Below are 17,786 nucleotides of genomic sequence, written 5' to 3'. Positions count from 1 at the left end.
AATTCAGAGCACACAGTCCATCCCCCTGCCCTGCAGAGGGGGTGTGCAGACACGACTTCCTCCCCAGGGCCAGGTCACGGAGCCCAGGGTCTGGATGGCGGGGCCACGTCCCTGTCCCTCGCCACCCACATCTATGCCCCGGCTGCCAACAGAGAGCAAGTGGGAGCCGAGCAATGAAAAGGTGGGAAGGCCTGGGCCCACCTCCCGGGCGCGTTTGCTCAGCCGTGCAGGCGAAGGCTTGGCCCTGAGGAGCTGTGCGACCCCACCAGGTCCCTCCCCTTCCCTGGGCTTCAGTCACTCACCTGCTTGGACTGAGAGGACCTCTGCCCCAAAGACCCCAGTGCCTGGGGCACGTGGTATTCAGTCCACTCCTTTCCTTTCCTCCATTTTAAGAAGGAAAACAAATGAGCCGTCCTTCCCAAATCCAGGTCTAGCTGGGTAGGTATTTTCACTTTACAAAATGTCTTCAGCAGGTGATGTCGGAGTTGTGGAAAACACTCAAGTCGGGAGCCAGGAGACCTGGTTTCCAGCCTGGGCCTGATACTGACTGGCTGAGTGACCTTGGGCAAGTGAATCAACTTCTCTGGCCTCAGCCTCCCCACAAGGGCCACAAGAGCCTCGGTTTCCATGCTTTCCAGGCCCTAAGATTCTGTGACAGTGTTCACAACTCATCTGTAATTGCTCTTATCAGTAAAGTCAAACAGCCCCTGTACAGTCACGCAGCCCAGTCTGCTCAAACAAAGTAACGCTCTGATTTCGACTGACGTGTGTGTGATGTAAGCCCATGGCCAATTCAGTAGCAGGGGAGGCGGTGCTAACACCTGCGCTGTGCTTAACCAGGCGCCAGGCACGCCTCCTGGTCCTTTACAGCAATCCCATGAGGAAGGTTTGGTTATAATCCCGTTTTACAGATGAAGAAACCGAGGCACAGAGAGGCTAAAGGACTTGCCCACATTCCAGCCTCCACCTGCTCTCACCACTCACTGTCTCCAATCACAGGGTGGGGAACCACATGGTCCCTCAAGGTCCCTCCGGTGAAAACAAGAAAGTGCCACCATGGACTTTGTGCAGATGGTCATGGAGCCGAGGAGGGCTGGGAGCTGGCACTTGGGGCAGGCCTCCCAGAGGGTGGCGTGCCCGTGGGCACCGTCTGACAGGGCATCCTGCGACCAGCTGCTTCTGTGACGCCAGGTCCGCACCCAGTGCTGCCCAAGCCCAGGCCTCCCGCGTCACCCCACGTGAGTGACCTCACCTTCCAAGTGTTCCGTTGTCACCAGGCCCAGCGCCACCATGAAGGCGATTTTCTGAGGGAAGGAGACAGAAGGGTTACACGGCCTTCCACAGTCACTCGTTCACTCCACAGACGTGCCGAGCACCCACAGGGCTTGCCCACCTCACGTGGATGTCCTCAGTTTTCACCTCGTGTCCTTTCTTTGTCCGGGACCCCATCGGGGTCCCGCATGACAGTCGGCCCTCACGTCCCCTTCGCTCCCCTGGCCGGGGCGGTTTCTCACCTCCCTTGGTTTTGATGAGCGTGGTGGCCGAGGAGGGCTGGCCGGTGTTTGGTGGGGTGCCCTGGGGTCTGTCTCACGTTTCTCATTAGACTGAGGAAGACCCCAGAGGTGAAGGGCCGTCCCACCCGCCATGTCAGGGGTACATGCTGTCAACGGGATGCATCGCATGGAGGCTGCCCCTGACCGCCAGCCGAGGCGAGTCTGGGGGTTTCTCCCTCCCCGTCCCCCGTCCTCTTTGGGAGGACCGGCCCCGCACCACTCACACTGCGGGAGCTGAAATGCTGCTCCACTGGGGGCCAGGCAGACTAAAAAGATTTCCATGTAATAGAATTAATTAATTAATTAATTTTTTTTTTTTTGCAGTGTTTGGACCTTTGAATCTTAGCTGGAGACTCAGGTTATACAGAAAAAAAAAAATCACATAATTCTGAGCCTGCAGCCCAGGTTTTATTCCCATACCTACAGTTTTACTTTTTACATTTACATTTTTGATCCACTTGGAATTTATCCAGGTGTATATGGTTATGAAGTACGGATTCACTTTATTCCATACGGCTACTTGTTTGTTCCAGGACTGTTTATTAAAAATTCAAACTTTCCACTTTTCATTGATTTAAGGAGCCACTTTATATACCAAATTATCATGTATATTTATATGCCTTTTATTCTGTTCCTGAAATCTGCTCACCCATGGGTGCCATATTTCAAAGCACTAATTATCTCTGTTCATCCTGTCTAGTTTTTTATTCCAGCCAATCACCATGGTTTTCACTACCAGATTTTCAAAAAAAATTTATATTCATCTGATCTGGTTTTCATGACTTTTTTGCTTCATGAGTCCGTATTTATTTCAAGAGGATATTATTCCTTTTTTTTAAACCTCTTTGAGTATCCTAAAATCCTAAACATACTTATTTAAAAGTCATTGCTAGAGTATTCCACAAAATCAACTTCATCTTGAATAAATTCACGTTCCAAATGTTGATTCTGATTGCCATCCTTAGCATTCGATCACTTCATGTATTCCAGAATTGTCTACAGACTGATTTGGGGCACAACTTTTTCTTTTATTTTGTTGTTTGGTTTTCTTCCCTCCTGCTCACCCCTCCCTTTCAGCAAGTTTTGCACCTGCCTGGGCCTTGCCCCACTCCCCACGTGCAACTGTGGAGCCTTCCTCTCCTTCCCAAAGAAGTTTTGGGACCCACAGCGCTGTGTGAACTGCCCTCCCTCCTGGTCACCCTCACCCGATTCTGAGCCTGGGGCCCAGGGGCCTGGGCAGCAGTCCTGCTCACTGCCTGTTTCTGGACGCAGCCATGCACAGCTGTGCCTCTACTATCTCTGCCTCCGTCTTATCTGCTGTTGCTGTGGCTTTGCGGCAGAGGGCTACGTCCAAGTGGGAACTCAGGGCCATCCTGGGGCTGGGGGCGCGGGGTGCTTTGATGGATTTCAAGAAGTGGGGGGATGACTTGGTTATTTCTGAGTTTTAGTAAGATTCTTCTAGCTTCAGGGCAAATAGACAGGGAGGAAGCCGCCCAGGGGCAAGGGGCCAGGAGCCTGAGATGTGGGGCAGGAATGGGGGCTGTGGAGACAGGGATGGCGTGGAGGTAAGGGGCAACGGTATGCACAGGCCTTCACCAGAGAGGGGGCCAGGCCTGGGGCTGCAGCTGGGCTCGGATGGGGCAGGGACCCCTGCTCTGGCTGCCCCCTGCAGGGCACTTGCTGATCTGAGGGTGGCCAGTCTCTGTCAGATGCTGCCCAAGGCCAGGAGAATGGGTGGCACAGGAAAGGCCTCAACCCTGTCCTAGAGAAGGCAGCGGGCCTGGGGACAGGGAGAAGTAGGCGGAGCCTCGGAGGTCTCCTGGGGCACCCGGTAGGTGCCATGCCCCCTCCTGCTGCACTTCCTGTGCCATTTTAGCACAATCCCAAGGCCGGCCTGCCACAGCTGCATGAGGCCCCAGCTGCAGGCGTGCAGGGCTTGCTGGCACGGGACGCTCACCAGCCACCTCCCCAGAAGCCGCCAATGAGTGTTTCTTTACAAAAAGTCTGTTCCCCAACCCGGGGACCCAGGGGCTCCCAGCTGGCTCATGTGGTGGAGTTCCCAGGGCAGCTGTTGCTCTGCTTCAAGTGCTTTTAACTTAGGTCCTTCATGGACAGGCTCAAGGGCTGCCACAAAGCCCCGTGCCTGCACAGCACAACTGCACTCGGCCCTCTCTCAAAAGAAACTTCAATAAGGATTTTTACACCAGGATGTGTTGTAATTGCAAGTTCTATTTAAGTCATTACACGTATTTACACTGATTATGTAGTTAGATGTAATTATACTAATTGTATAAATGCACAATAATTGACTAGGATACACTTTGAGAGAACAAAGAGAATCCACCCAGAAAAACTTCCCCCATGTTAAGGGTGCAGCAAAACCCCATGGGAGGGCAGAGGGTTGCTCGGGGAGCTCTGGGCCTCACCAAGCAAACAGTTGGTGCTCACACTTCCTGCCACAGAATGGAACTGATTGCTTCTCGAGATAAAACTGGGCCTGGGGCCACAGAGGAGACCTGGTTCCATCCCAGCCTAGGTGATGGTCCACCCTGTGAATCCCCAACAGGCCCTTTGGACATGTCAAGGGACGATAATCAAATCACTCCTGCTCAGGGATATTCCATGGCTCCCTACTACCCAAGGAATCAAGTGCCACCTTGGCAGCTTGCATGCAGATGCCCCAGGATCAGGCTCCAACATCTCTTCTTGACCGGTGTCTAGGGTTTCCCATGCACACACGCTACCTGCAGTCCACAGAGACCTGGGCTTCCCTGGGCATGCTGAGTCCTTTCTCACTTCCCTGCGACTGCCTAGGTAGTGCCCAGCACCTGGCGTGCCATCCCTCCCGCCTCCTGCCCCTCTATTGAAACTCTGCCTGTCCCCTGGGTTCCGGCTGATCTTGCCCCTCCTCCGCAAAGTCTCCCTGGCTCTCTAGCTCTGACTTTAATTATCTGATGACACCTGACATGTTTAACCCAAGTTCAAGTCCAGTGGCCTTGCCTGTCTCTGCCAATAGGAGTGCATCTCCCCAGGGCCAGGGCTCCCCGTCTGCCCCATTGTGGTGTCCCCATCTCAGCACAGAGCTGTCCTGGAGCAAATGCCAAGACATGTTTGGTGACTAAATGAGTGGATGAAAGATGGACTTCTTTTGATAATGAGAGCGTGCTGATAAGCAGGATCACAAGCAGCGTTAGGAGCCCACAGGGGTCTCTTCTGCCCACTGGGGCAGGGTGGTCTGGGAAGCCTGCCTGGAGGAGAGGATGTCTGAGGTGAATCTTGTAGGCTAAGTGAGGGCCCAGAGGGAGAGAAAAGGGGGCCAGGCCAGGGCAGGTGCATGAAAAAAGGCCCAGAAGGTTGACTTCAGCCCAGGATAGCTGAGCATGCCTGCAGCTAACACAAGGACAGTCACTTACTGAAGCCAAAAGTTAACAAAGAACGGCCTTAGATTAGCTGCCTCCTCGTACCCGTCCATTAGTGCAGGTGGCTGTGTGAAAGCCACGCTCTAGGAGGGTGTGGCAGAGCACGTTTATCCCTCCTTCATGTGGCGGTCAGAGGGTGGCACTACATGTGACTTCTGGAAAGTTCTACGGGCACCTTCAGGAGACATGTGCATTGTGCATCTCCCGTGCCAGCCCTGGCCAGCAGCTGATTCTCCAAGGCATCCAGGCTCTTGCTCTGCTGCCTTCAGGTGTTAATGTTTGGCCACGGCAGGCGGAAGAGGCAGGGTTGCCCCAGGGCCATGTCGCCAAGAAGGCCACATTGAGGGTCCTGAGGACCGGGAGGGGCATGTGGGCCTGCGGCCGGGCTGGGGGCGGCCCGGCAGCCAGCAGTGCCCCAGGCACTGTTCCGGGCTTGGCCGATGCTGATCCCTGGAATCCTCCCACTAACTGCCAGAGAGAAGACACCCACTCCCATTTCACAGATGAGGAACCAGACGTGGTCTCCCAGTCACGCTGCTAGAAACTGACAGTGCGGATGTAAATCCAGGCAGCCTGGGTCTCGAATCTGTACCAACCACTGCCCCACACTGCCACTCAGCTGGGCAAACCTGTGGGACACAGCAGAGACCTCAGCTTGTTATGCAAGTCCCTGCTGGAAAGGGGTGCACAGGGTGGCTGTGCCCTGGGCTTGTCAGACGATCCCCGAATGAGGCCCGTCCCCACCGCCTGCAGAGCCCGGAGACAGCAGCCCCCAGACCACGGCCACCTACCTCGGGGTCCTCCTGGCGCAGGGGCGGGTCTTCCTTCCTCTTGGTGGCCTGAGCTCCCTGAGATGGCTCCTCCGTGGGCGGCCTTGACTCCGCCGTGCTCTCGGGCTGCGTCTGCACTTGAGGCTGAATGATGATGACCTGGAATGTGCAGTGGATCGGGGAGGGGTTGGCAGGGGGCAGGGAGGGAGGCCTGAAGGAAGGGAGAGCTGGGACGGCCTTGGGAAGGCTGGATCTGCAGAGCCTGGGGCCACGTGCAGGACCACGAAGAAATGAGGAGCCTGCACTGAGCACCCCAGACCACGGGGGCTGCACCCAAGGTGTACACCTCCCCACAGCCTTGCAGGTCAAGTGTCTACATGAGAATCGGGCCTGGTTTAGGAGCCAGGAGGGCCTGGGGTCAATCCAGCTGTGTGGCCTCTGGGAGATCACTTTACCTCTCAGCCTCAATTTCCAAGAAATACATACCTGCAGAGAGGGTGTGAAGATCTGAGCAGCAAAGACTCAAGAGAGGTGGGTTTCTTTAACCCAGCTCAAATGCAGGTGGCCGGAGGCCTAGAGGGCTCGACTTGCTCTCCGCCTGAGGCCATCAGGTTAGGGGTCAGAGGAGCTGGGCTGCTTCCCAGGCCTTTCCAGCCGCACTCCCTGGTCAACCCACCACCCACCCTGCACCTTGGGCTCCCGGCCACTGCATCTGAGGCTCTCAGACCTGGTCTGGTGGTGGGGGCAGGGGCAGGTGGTAAGGATGAAGCTAATCTCACTCTGTGGAGCCCTGCGGGGCGGAGGTGGACAGGTGGTCCCCAGGCCCCGCTCAGCATCGCCCAGGGTGGCCCCACTTCAGATGACCTTCATCAGGGTGCAGGGTTATTATCATTCGGTCTGACTGAAGGGTCTGAGCTAAAAGTCTGAAATCTATTTCTGCAGCCCAGTCTCTCCTAGGGCCAGAGTCTCTCCATCTGTGGCTTAACTAATTCTTTTGAACTGGGAATTGGGAAAGAATTATTATCTTTCCTGGATCCAGGGAAAGGAATTCACCAGGAGTACCAGCGTTTGGCCCAAGCTAGGAATAACCTGAATATGTATTTTTGCCCCTAAGAACATGTGGTGACTGTCTTTTGAATTTGAGGATCCTAAGCATGAAGAGGAAACATATTCCACTTTCCTGCCAGCTTAAGGGAAGGCTCTTTGTTCTTCTTTGTGTCACAATTTTAAAACCCCAGAATTCTCTGGTTGGAAAAAAAATGCCTGTTTTTATATTCATGGGGGGAAAAACCCATTCCCAGGAGAAAAAAGGGCAAAGAATATCCTCAAATGAGTCACATAGAAGGGGACAGAGTTATTAAAAAGTTATAGATAGAAAAATATTCAAGCTTAATAATAATAAAAGGGATTTAGCATTCAACAATGAACATCTGTTTGCACCAATTGAATGAGTAAAAAGTGTTTAAAATGGCAACACTAAATGCTGGTGACGCTGTAATGAAATGGGTACTCTCATCTAACAGACTGCTAAGCAACCCCTTTGCACCTGGGGTGCACACTTCCTCACTGGAACTTATAACCGACCGCAGCTCATGACAGATCTTTAGGGCTTTGAGAATTCTGGGGGATACAATTCATGGGTGAGAAGACTAAAAACTATAGTACTCCCAGGAATATACTGTAAGCAACAATATACGGTCACATGAAAGTAGAGTTCCATCATTCAGGCTGGGAAGTAGAAGGGACACTGGCCGTTAAAAGAGAGGGGCAGCCTGGCAGACCCCAGATTAGAAACATAGGAAAAGAGGCCACAAAGAGGAAATGGCACCTTCTACACAGCCCCAAAGGCCTCAAACAGCCCAATCAACAAGGGGCTTTGAGGGGAACAGGGAAAGGACCTGTTTTAGTTTTAAATCTTGGCAAGAAATCACACATTTTCCATTCAGTACCTGGGATCCTTAACAGTCCTCAACTACCTAACCACCAGCAGAGACCAATCATTAGAACTGGCCTGTTCTTGGCATTCGGCCACACAGTTTATTAGGTAATTAATTATTCCAATGCACTAAGTAAAAACATGCTTTGCCACTGATATTCATTAATTCAGCCACACAACCTTTCGATCACATGTTCACTTGTGCCCCCACCATTCACACACCGACTCATTCGCTTGATTGCTCAGTCACACCCTGTTCATTCATTTGGCCACTCTGTCTTTCTGCCACCCACTCACTTACTAGCCCTTTGGACACCTGCCTCCTGTGTGTGCGGGCACACCTGGCGCCTGCCTCACGGCACACACTCACCTTCTTGTCAGCACTGATGAGGAGGGGCTGGACTTTGATGCTGTCGCTGACCACGGACACGGCGGTGCTGGGGGCGGTGGAGATGATGGCGTAAGCCACCCCAGCACTGCTCAGAGGAGAGGTGAGGGCGGCGGGCTCGGCGAGTGCCTGGGACTGGCTGCTGGGCGTTGGCACATGGCTCACGGTGTTGTTGGCGGTGGGGAGGGCTGGGCTGGGGTTCTTGACACTGACCACGGTGGCCTTCTGGAATGTTGGGGGCTGCTTGGGTGGCCGGTCCCGGCCTGGGGTGACAGGGAGGCTGTCTGGAATCAGAGTCTTTGGCCTAACCTGGGGAGGGAGGCACAGTTACATGGTCAGATGGACACTCACACAGTGGGGCAACAACGGGCACGGTGGAGGGGCAGCCCTGGGCAGAGCCAGAACTCGGGAAGGACAGAGCCTGGGCAGTGACGTGGCCCATAGGTGAGGGGACGGCAGCGGAGAGGCCACCAGATGCACCACAGCCGCTGATGTCTGACCTTGCACTGACCAGCCACGGGCTCAGGAAGAGCACTCTAGGTGAGTCCTCCCCTCAACTTAGATGAACCGGGGGCAGACAGAGTAAGGGGTGATGGGAAGGGGCAGAGCATCAGCGTCAGGTGGTGGACCAGGACTTGCCCACAGGAAGCTGCAAAGCAGCAAAGCTCTCTTAACACGACAGGCCGGCGGAGTGCTGTCCATGGGGTGGCGACTGGGACGGGCTGCTGCTGGGCCCCATGAAAGCCATGGGCTGGCAGCTAAGACGTCCAGACGGAATGAGAGTTAAAGCATGTGTAGTGGCTACGATATGGCTCAGGCCAGGCTCTAGACGGCTTGTCTGGGGCCAATCCTGCCTCTCCAGGACCTGTGTGTTCTCAGGCACGCACCTCATCTGTGCCCTGGGGCTGATGGGACCCACCTTAGTTGGGGGTGGGCAGAGAACGTGCAAAATGCTGCTGACCGTCACCAGCATGCCAGCATTCTTGCGGTCACAAAGGAGCCTCCTGCCAACCCCGTAGGTCCAAGCTAACGTCACCTTCTTAGAGACAAGGTGACAGGGGTTGAGAGAGGGGGGTCAGCTTGCCCTGTCTTACCTTTTTGAGCCCCATGTAACTGCCCTGTGGAGTCGGGATGCTGGCCCCCAGATGAGCAGACTGAGGCTTGTAGAGGAAGGGGCTTACCCAGGAGAAAAGCAGCCCTACAGCCAGTACTGCCAGGGCAGTGGGGCTCGCACCCGGATTTCTAAAGCCTGCCTGGGGGCTCTGAGTCCTGGAGCAGGTCACCTTGGGGCAGGGCAGTCAGGCAGGCAGTACGTCTGCAAGCTCCTTGCCAGGGTCTGCCACGGAGCAACCTCAGTTCTGGCAGCCTTCCCCTCCCCGGCCACAGTGGGCTCTCGGCAAAGGGGCCTCCAAGGGCAGAAATGCCTTCCTCGCCATCAGGGGACCGGCCCAGTTGTGCGATCCTGTGCCAGTCGGTGGCACCTGCAGCCAGGCTCATGCCTAACACACACACCAACACTGAACGTGGAAAACCACCGAGCGAATCCTTCTGACCACTGCCAGCCCTTGGCTGCTGCTCTCTGCCTCTGCAGAAGGCCAGGTGAGCGGCGGTCAGCGCCCCCGGCTGCAGGCTCCGGCTCACCTCGAGTGAGGCCATTCTGTGCTGTCGGCTCCTCCCTGGTCGTTTGGGGTTTGCCCTCGTGCCCCAGTTCACACTGGCCAGCGGACACTACATACCCAGACTCTGAATGTGGTGGAGCCACGCCCAGGCTGCAGGGGCTCCACTGTGGACAGAAGCTCAGCCAGGGGCTCAGGGTTCGGCCCAAACATGTGGGCCCCAAACCAGAGAAAGCCTATCTGGGGGGCCGCAGGGCACATGACCTTTCAGTTGGGGTCACTTGGAGGTGTGTGCAGGCCTGCGCCCAGGTCTCCTTCCTGCAGGAGCCTCAGGGGGCCTCCCTGCCCTCCGTGCTCATTCCCTTCTCCAGGCCTGTGCTGGGTCCCCCCAGGACGGCCCCTCCCTTCTCCGGGCCTGTGCTGGGTCCCCCCAGGACGGCCCCTCCCTTCTCCAGGCCTGTGCTGGGTCCCCCCAGGACGGCCCCTCCCTTCTCCGGGCCTGTGCTCGGTCCCCCCGAGGATGGTCCTTCCTTCTCCGGGCCTGTGCTCAGTTCCCCCGAGGACGGTCCTTCCTTCTCCGGGCCTGTGGTCTGTCCCCCTGAGGACGGTCCTTCCCTTCTCTGAGCCTGTGTCGGTACCCCCCAGGATGGCCCCCACCGCAGGTGCCATTCTGCTCGCACGTGGCTTCCTCCAACAGCGGCAGCCAGGAGCTGGACCAGGCATGCGGTGGGCACCTTCTGGCCTGAACTGACCCACCTGGAGGTCACCAAGCAGGTCCAGATGTTGGCTGCGAGGGGGACAGCAAGGGCAAAACCTGGAGACAGAAGCCCAGGAACAGCAAAGGGGAGAGGAAGGTGCAGAGGCCGGTGATGAGTGAGTGTAGACTGCTCATGCCTGAGCGTGTGTGCGTGTGTGTGCGTGCACATTTTGGGGAGGACAGGAATGAGGCCTCTGACTTTCACAAAAGAGGCGCACAGGGGAGTGAGAGCTCCTAGGAAGGCAGCCTGACTTTGATCAGAAGCTCCGGTCCTGACCCTCCCTTGCCCAAAAGCCTCCCACAGCTCCCCACTGCCTGCAGGCCACTGACAGGTCCAGTGCCGGAGGACTGCGGTTCTGGCCTCGCCACTGCCCCTTGCCTCCGTCCCTGCACTTCTGTGCCGTTTATGCTCCACAGTCCCTCTCCTGGGGGGCTTGTCCTCTGGGGCCTGCCTCCACCTTGGCCTGCCAAGAGGCCTGCCTTGACAACCACCCTCCTCCAGAAAGCCCTCCCTGACTGCCAGGTGGGCTGCGGACCTCCTCAGGGCTCCTACCGCCCTGTGCATCCTTCTGACTCAGTGTTCAAAGCATCAGTTTTCTTGTCTGTCCTTCCCCTGGACTCTGAGCCTTTTAGGGTCAGGTGTGCCCTCAGGGAAGGTGGCCGCGAGGAGAGGAGGGCCCAGGTCGGCCACCCCTCACCCTCCTCTAGCTGGGGGCAACCGTCCAGCCCTGCAGGACGCTGTCTTCAGCTCTGTGGCCAACAGCCCCTGGAAGAGTATGATGCACACAGCAGGTGCTCAACAAAGCTGAGCGCTGTTTAGTGACCAGCAGGCGTTTGCTTTGTACCAGGGGTGGCTAGAAAGGCTCTGTGCCACCCGATTCAGTCCTCAGGGCCCCCGAGGGAGCGCCTGCACCAGCCCCTGTGCAGGAGAGGAGACCCAGCCCAGGAGGGTGAAGAGGCCCAGTGACCGGTCCAGTGCTGAGCCCAGTCAGGGGCACCTGACCTCGCGTCTGTGCTGCCTCCCCAAATCTACCACCTTGTCCGGAGTTTCTCATACCTTTTGACAGAAACCCGTAGTTTAAAATCTTCATTGCCCTGTAACCCAAAGTCCAGAAGCCGGTTACTCAGAAACAATGTTTATGATGCACCCTGATATCTTCTGCTCTTTCCAGTCCAGCCTAGTTTATTTCATTACAAAAACCAGTCCTGGTCATGACGCACTGAACTGACTGCAATTCCTCACTGTGTGGAAAACAGGTCTGGTCCCAAAGTTTCCTCTGAAGGACGTGCAGAGGAGGAGGGAGACTCCCATGCGGGTCCCACCCAGCTCAGCACCCACCTAAAACCCCGGTGCCGAGGGACCAGGACACAGACGGCAGGGACGGACAGGTAGACGGACGTCCTGGGGCCCGCCTGCAGGCCGCTTACCTGAGGTAGCACTGCTGCTCCTTGCCCGGCCAACCTCTGCAAGGAGCTGACCTGAGGACCCGTGACAGGCACTGCAGTGATGGTTCCCAAAGCCTGGAAGACAGGAGCGGCGCCCAGAGGTCACGGCGCTGAGCCCGCGCGGCCCCACCCAGCCTGGCCAGGCAGGGCCGGCGCCTTGGGCACCGCAAACTCTGCTCTTTCTTTTCTTAAGTGTGAGTTTTGAAATCCAAAAGTAAACATATAATCATGCAAGAAAATTTAGAAACTAGAGAAAGAAAAAGAAGGGCATTGCCCAGAAAATAATTACCCTTTATTGCCCATTAGCTTCCTTTTTAAAGTGTGTTTCATGCAGCTATAGCTTAAGGGTATGTGTAGGTTTTCCAGTGTTGCTACGATCTTCATAAATCACTCCTTTCATGTCTGTTGAGTCTTCCATTTAGCAGATAAAACGGTATTTCCTCTGCCAATCCCCTCCTCTTAGAAATCTGGGTTTTATCCCTGCCCTGTTTTGATTAATAAACAATACTGCAACAAACATCTCTGCGAATAAAGCCGTTTCTGTGACACAGGTTTTTCTGTAGGAGAGAGTCTGAAAACCAGGAATAACAGGTGGGAATTTAAAAAGGGAGGAATATTTTCGGTGCTTGATACATGTCCTCACTGTGCCCCTCAGGAGGAGCAGTGACTGGGGTACACCCTGCACACCCTTCAGGCCCAGCTCCCGGTTCAGGGCTCTCTCCCGGCATGACGGGACGGCCACTCCGGCAGCAGGGTGGGTGTCTAGGGTGCGAGGTAGGGAATGACAGCCTCCAGGGACTCCAGGCCTACACAAGTACAAATGTATGTTAGAGTGCCCACTTGCCTCAAGTGCCCTCTGCAGGTACCCCCACAACCTACAGCTGACGAGGGACAGTTCTACCTGCCACGCTTGTGCCCATGAGCCTGCCTGCTGGGGAGAGGCACCCTCACTCAGAGTCAGCCAAACCACCAGTGGGCAGTGACCGGCAAGGTTCTCTCTTGGACTTAGACGCCAAAATTCGTAACAAAGTATTGGAAAATTGATCCCGACAATAATAAAATGGGTACTACAACACGAGCAAGTTGGACTTACCCAGGACTGCAAGGCCACTTCACTACTTGAAAATCAGCTCAGAAAAAAAATGATATGGGCACTTCAACAGACACAGAGAAAAGCACTGGGCAAAATTCAATATCAATTCATGATAAAAACTTCCAGCAAACTAGAACTAGAAAGCAACTTCCTTAACCTGACAGAAGGCATCTATAAAAACTAAGAGCTAGCATCATACTTGATGATGAAAGACTGAAGGCTTTTTCCCTGAGATCAGGAATGTGACAGGGATGTTTTCTCTCACGACTCCTGTTCACCACTGGACTAGAAATCCTAGCCAGTGCAATAAAGTAAGAAAAAGAAATAAAAGCACTCCCGATTAGGAAGGAGAAATAAAACTGTCTTTGTTTGCAAATGGCAGATCTTTTACAGGGAGAATCTTACAGAAGCTACGAAAGAAGCTGTTAGGACTAATAAATGAGCTTAGCAAGGTTGCGGGATACAAGATCAATACACCAAAAGCAATAGTATTTCTGTATACTGGCTACCAACATTCAGAAATTTAAAAATAAATTGTTTAGCAGGGGGTGGAAGGATGAGCAAAATATGTGAAGGGGGTTCAAGAGGTATGAAACTTCCAGTTATAAAATAAAGTCAGAGGGATGAAAAGTACACATAGGGACTATGATCAATAATGCTGTAGTAACTTTGTATGATGACAGAGGGTGACTATACTTGTGGTGAGCATTTCATAACACATGCAATTGTTGAATCACTGTGTTGTACACCTGTAATTAATATAATATTGTATGTCATTTATACTTCTATAAAAAATTTTGAAAACCAACTGTTTAAATGTCATTTGCAATAGCATCAAGAAATAAGGAATTCTTAGAGATAAATATGACAATGGCCATATATGACCTGTATGCTAAAAACTTCAAAACACTTTTGAGAGAAATTTAAAAAGACCTGCGTAAAGAGAGAGATATCCCATAACTATGGATCAGAAGGCTCAGTGTTGTTAAGATGTCAGTTTTCCCCAAACTGATCTATAGACTTCAACATAACCTCAATCAAAATATCAGTAGGCTTTTTTGGCAGAAATCAACAAGATGATTTAAAAATGCATATGGAAATGCAAAGGACCCAGAATAGCCAAAACAACTCTCAGACAAACAAAACAACATTAGATAAAGGTGAAAAACTTATATTACCTGACTTCAAGACCTACTATAAAGCAAAAACAGCATGATATTAGTGTTAAAATTGTTACAGACAGGTCAATGGAACAGAACAGGGTCAAAAAATAGACTCACATATATATGGTCAATTGATTTTTCAGCAAAGGCTGCATAGGTAATAAATTTAGTGGAGAAAGGCTAAACATTTCAGAAATGGTGCCAGAATGTGTAGATACCCATGTACTAAAATCAAACAAAAAATAGCTTTAATCCATACCTAGCTCCATATTTTTTAAAAAATGGATCAGAGACCTAAATGTAAATCCTAAAACTATGAAACTTACAGAAAAAAACATAGAAGATCTTTGGAACTTTGGGTTTGGCAGAGTCTTGATACAACACCAAGCATAATCCATATAAGAACAAATCAACAAACTGGACTTCCAAAAAATTGAAAACTCCCAAAGTTGGAAAGACAGTGTTAAGAGGATGAAAACAGGCCAGTCTGGGAAAAAAACACTTGTAAATCACCTATCTGATCGAGACTTATAGCCAGAATATATACAAAAACTCTCAAAACTCAACAATCAGAGAACAAACAACCCAATTAAAAAATGAATAAAAGAGATTTGAACAGCTACTCACTAAAGAAGGTATGCTAACGGCACATAAGCAAGTGGAGAGGAACTAGCTAATGGGAAATGCAAATCAAACCACAGTAAGATACCACGGCACACCTATTCAAGTGGATAAAATTAAAAACACCCACGAAATCCAGAGTTGGTGAGGACACAGAGCACCTCATCCGTGTGCTCTATAAAACGGTACAATCCCATTGGAAAAGAGCTTGGCAGCTTCTTAAAAAGTTAAACATACATTTGCTGCTATGGACTGAATGTTTGTATCCCCCGCAGATCCACGTGTTGGAACCCTAGCTCTCGGTGTGATGGCATTAGAAAGTGGGGCCTTTGGGAGGTGCTTACGTCATGACATAGAGACCCTTACGAACTGAATGGGATAGTGCCTTATACACGAGGCTCCGGGGGAATCCCAGCCCCCTCTCCCGTGTGAGGACAGAGCAAGAAGGCTACAACCTGAAAAGAGCTGGCCACACTGACCACAGCGATGCCCTGATCTTGACTTCCCGTCCCTGGAACTGTGAGCAGTACATTTCTGTTGTTTATAAGCCACCCAATCTGTGGTGTTTTGTGATAGCAGCTCAAACAGACTAAGATAATGTCCATCTGCAAACCAGGAAGAGGGGTCTCACCAGCAACCAAATCACAGCCAGCACCCTGAAATTGGACTTTGCAGCCTCCAGAACTGGGAGTGATAAATGTCCGGTATGTAAGAACCCAGCCTACGGTATTTTTGTGGTATCAGCCTGAGCTAAGATATTTACCGTATGACGCAGCCAGCCTGCTCCCAGGCATCATTCGAGAGAAGTGAAAGCACATGTCCACGCAGAGACTTGGGAACGTTCAGAGCAGCCTTATCCGGAACAGCCAAACTCTACAACCCAGATGTCCATCAGCAAGTCCACAGGGGACAAACAGTGGCCCCCACCGGGGGAATATTACCCGGCAATAAAAAGGAACGTGCAGTGGATACACACACTGGGAACGAATCTCAAAATAATTATCCTAAATGAAAGGGGCCAGACAAAAAAGGAGGACATATCATATGACACCATTTACATAAAATTCCAGAAAATGCAAATTAATCTCGAGGGACAGAAAACAGGTCAGAGCTCATGTAGGGATGGGGGATGGGAGGATGGGATTACAAAAGGTGCAGGGAAACTTTTAAGGGTGTGGGAGGTGCTCATGATCTTGATTCTGCTAGTTTCACAGGCGTCTGTGTATGGCAAACTTCCGGTGTGCACACTTTCGGTACAGTTTGGTGTATATCACACTTGAACAAAATTGCTAAAAAGAAACTCCCTTCTACTCTCCCCCACTGCCTTATTTTTTTATCTCTCTGTGCCCAGAATGAGTATCATCTATCCCCAAATGACACAGCCAAGGGTCTCAAGCCCCACAAGCCAGAGAGCTATTTCTCCTGATTATGATGGGATGGCTCCCCCCCCACCCCTGGAATTTGCCACCTGCCCCAAGTGGGCAAGACTCCTAGGTTCACATACTTCAAGCCAGCTGCCTGCCTCTCTGTGTGGAGCCAAATTATCCACATCTAACTGCAAATTCGTTGTGGACAATTGCCGGAACAGAGTTTTATGTGCAATGCAGAGAGCTTTAAAAACAGCCGCAGACACTTTATGAGACAGCGTCTCGGTCCGTGATACTATTTGATGGCCCTCGCCAGCACGGCCTGGCTAAAATACCCCAGGGCTGTCCGATCCCACGTTGTAAAAGTTCTGTCCTACCTTCTGCAAAGGGATCCTATCCCTGACCCGCTGGTGTCTCAGCACTCCTGGGAAGCCCGTGCACAGTTAGACCCCTGGGCCCTGGCCCAGACCCGTACAGGCAGGGGGGCAGGCATGAAGCACCATTTGATTAACAAGCTTCCAGGTGATTCTGCCAACCCGGGGACCTCGGGGTGAGAGGGAGCTGGCCCGTCCCACAAGCAGGTTCTACACTGGAAGACCCACACAGCCACTTCATCAGACCAGGCTGAGAGGGGTCTCTCCTCCGCCTCCCGTGTCTGAGAAGAGTGGGTTTTCTCCAGAACCCCCAGGTGCTTTCCACCCACTGTCCACTCTCTGTGCTAAATGGGTTCTGGACGTCTCCAATCTCCATCTCTCTGCTCCTCTTCGCTCTAAGGCCTACTCCCAGAGTGCGTTCTTCCAAGTCCTTATAAGCCTTTAATTAACAAGCTGAAAAGACATTTTATCTGGCAGGGGCTGACCTTTCTGCTCCGTGTTGGAATTTATCGATACCAGCAGAAACAATCATCTCAGAGGCTATTTCCTGAGCACCACATAGTTTATAGCTGCACTTTTGTCAAGATAAATGAGCTCCTTATGACTACATTTACAGCGCTAAGCATTTTAATAGGGAAAAAACGGCCATAAAAGTCAAAGATAACTTCAAATTTTTCCTGTCTCGTAGGAGTCCCTGGGGCAGCCTGGGAAACCTCGGAGAAGCTCAGACACAACCAAGACAGGTGTCGGGTGTCCCCGCTGACTACACACACAGCAGAGGAGACTGGGCTTGGGGGTGGGCTCAGACTCTGGCTCTGATGCCAGGCGCATGTGGTGCCTTAGCCCTGTGCCTCTCCTCATCCAAGGAGGAAAGTTTCCGCTACGAGGAGAACATGGGGGTTAAAGGGAGCAGGCGCCATGGGGTGGGCACAGTGCTTGGTGCACTGCGTGGAGGGAAGGTCACGCTGACCAGCGGGGGTCCCTCCAGACCCTCTCCCGCCCCCTTGGAGGTCTCACTCACGCCTGCAGTCTCAGCTGCCTCCTCTAGCTGATGGCTCCCCACACTTTGCTGTGGCTGGACCAGATGCTCTGTTCCTGCTGAGACGGCCTTCTCTCCATCATCATTCAGCCGACACCTCAAAGCACCCACTGGGTGGCCCGGAAACCAGGTAGTGAACAGGAACAGGCAGCACCCAGCCTCACAAGGGCTGCTCCCATCCTAGCACCTGAGCCAATGGACCAGACTGGCTTTCATGTGTCTGCTCCCCTGCTGGATGGCAAAC

General features: G+C 52.8%; 1 protein-coding gene across 2 annotated transcripts in view; it reads right to left on the bottom strand.

The window, feature by feature from the left end:
* Positions 1–17,786, bottom strand: part of PHF21B (PHD finger protein 21B) — an 88,092-nt gene that overhangs the window by 10,474 nt on the left and 59,832 nt on the right. For both annotated transcript variants that reach the window (XM_036931473.2, XM_036931474.2), the window contains exons 3-6: positions 11,868–11,960; positions 8,049–8,375; positions 5,764–5,901; positions 1,253–1,304 (exon numbers count right to left, since the gene is read on the bottom strand). In XM_036931473.2, coding sequence (XP_036787368.1) covers positions 1,253–1,304; positions 5,764–5,901; positions 8,049–8,375; positions 11,868–11,960 — 610 coding nt within the window. The remainder of the gene's footprint in view (positions 1–1,252; positions 1,305–5,763; positions 5,902–8,048; positions 8,376–11,867; positions 11,961–17,786) is intronic.

Source organism: Manis pentadactyla, chromosome 10, assembly GCF_030020395.1.
Source record: "Manis pentadactyla isolate mManPen7 chromosome 10, mManPen7.hap1, whole genome shotgun sequence".
NCBI classification, from domain to species: Eukaryota; Metazoa; Chordata; class Mammalia; order Pholidota; family Manidae; genus Manis; species Manis pentadactyla.
The sequence above is the reverse complement of the archived record's forward strand: the minus strand, read 5'-3'. Positions and strand labels throughout refer to the sequence as shown.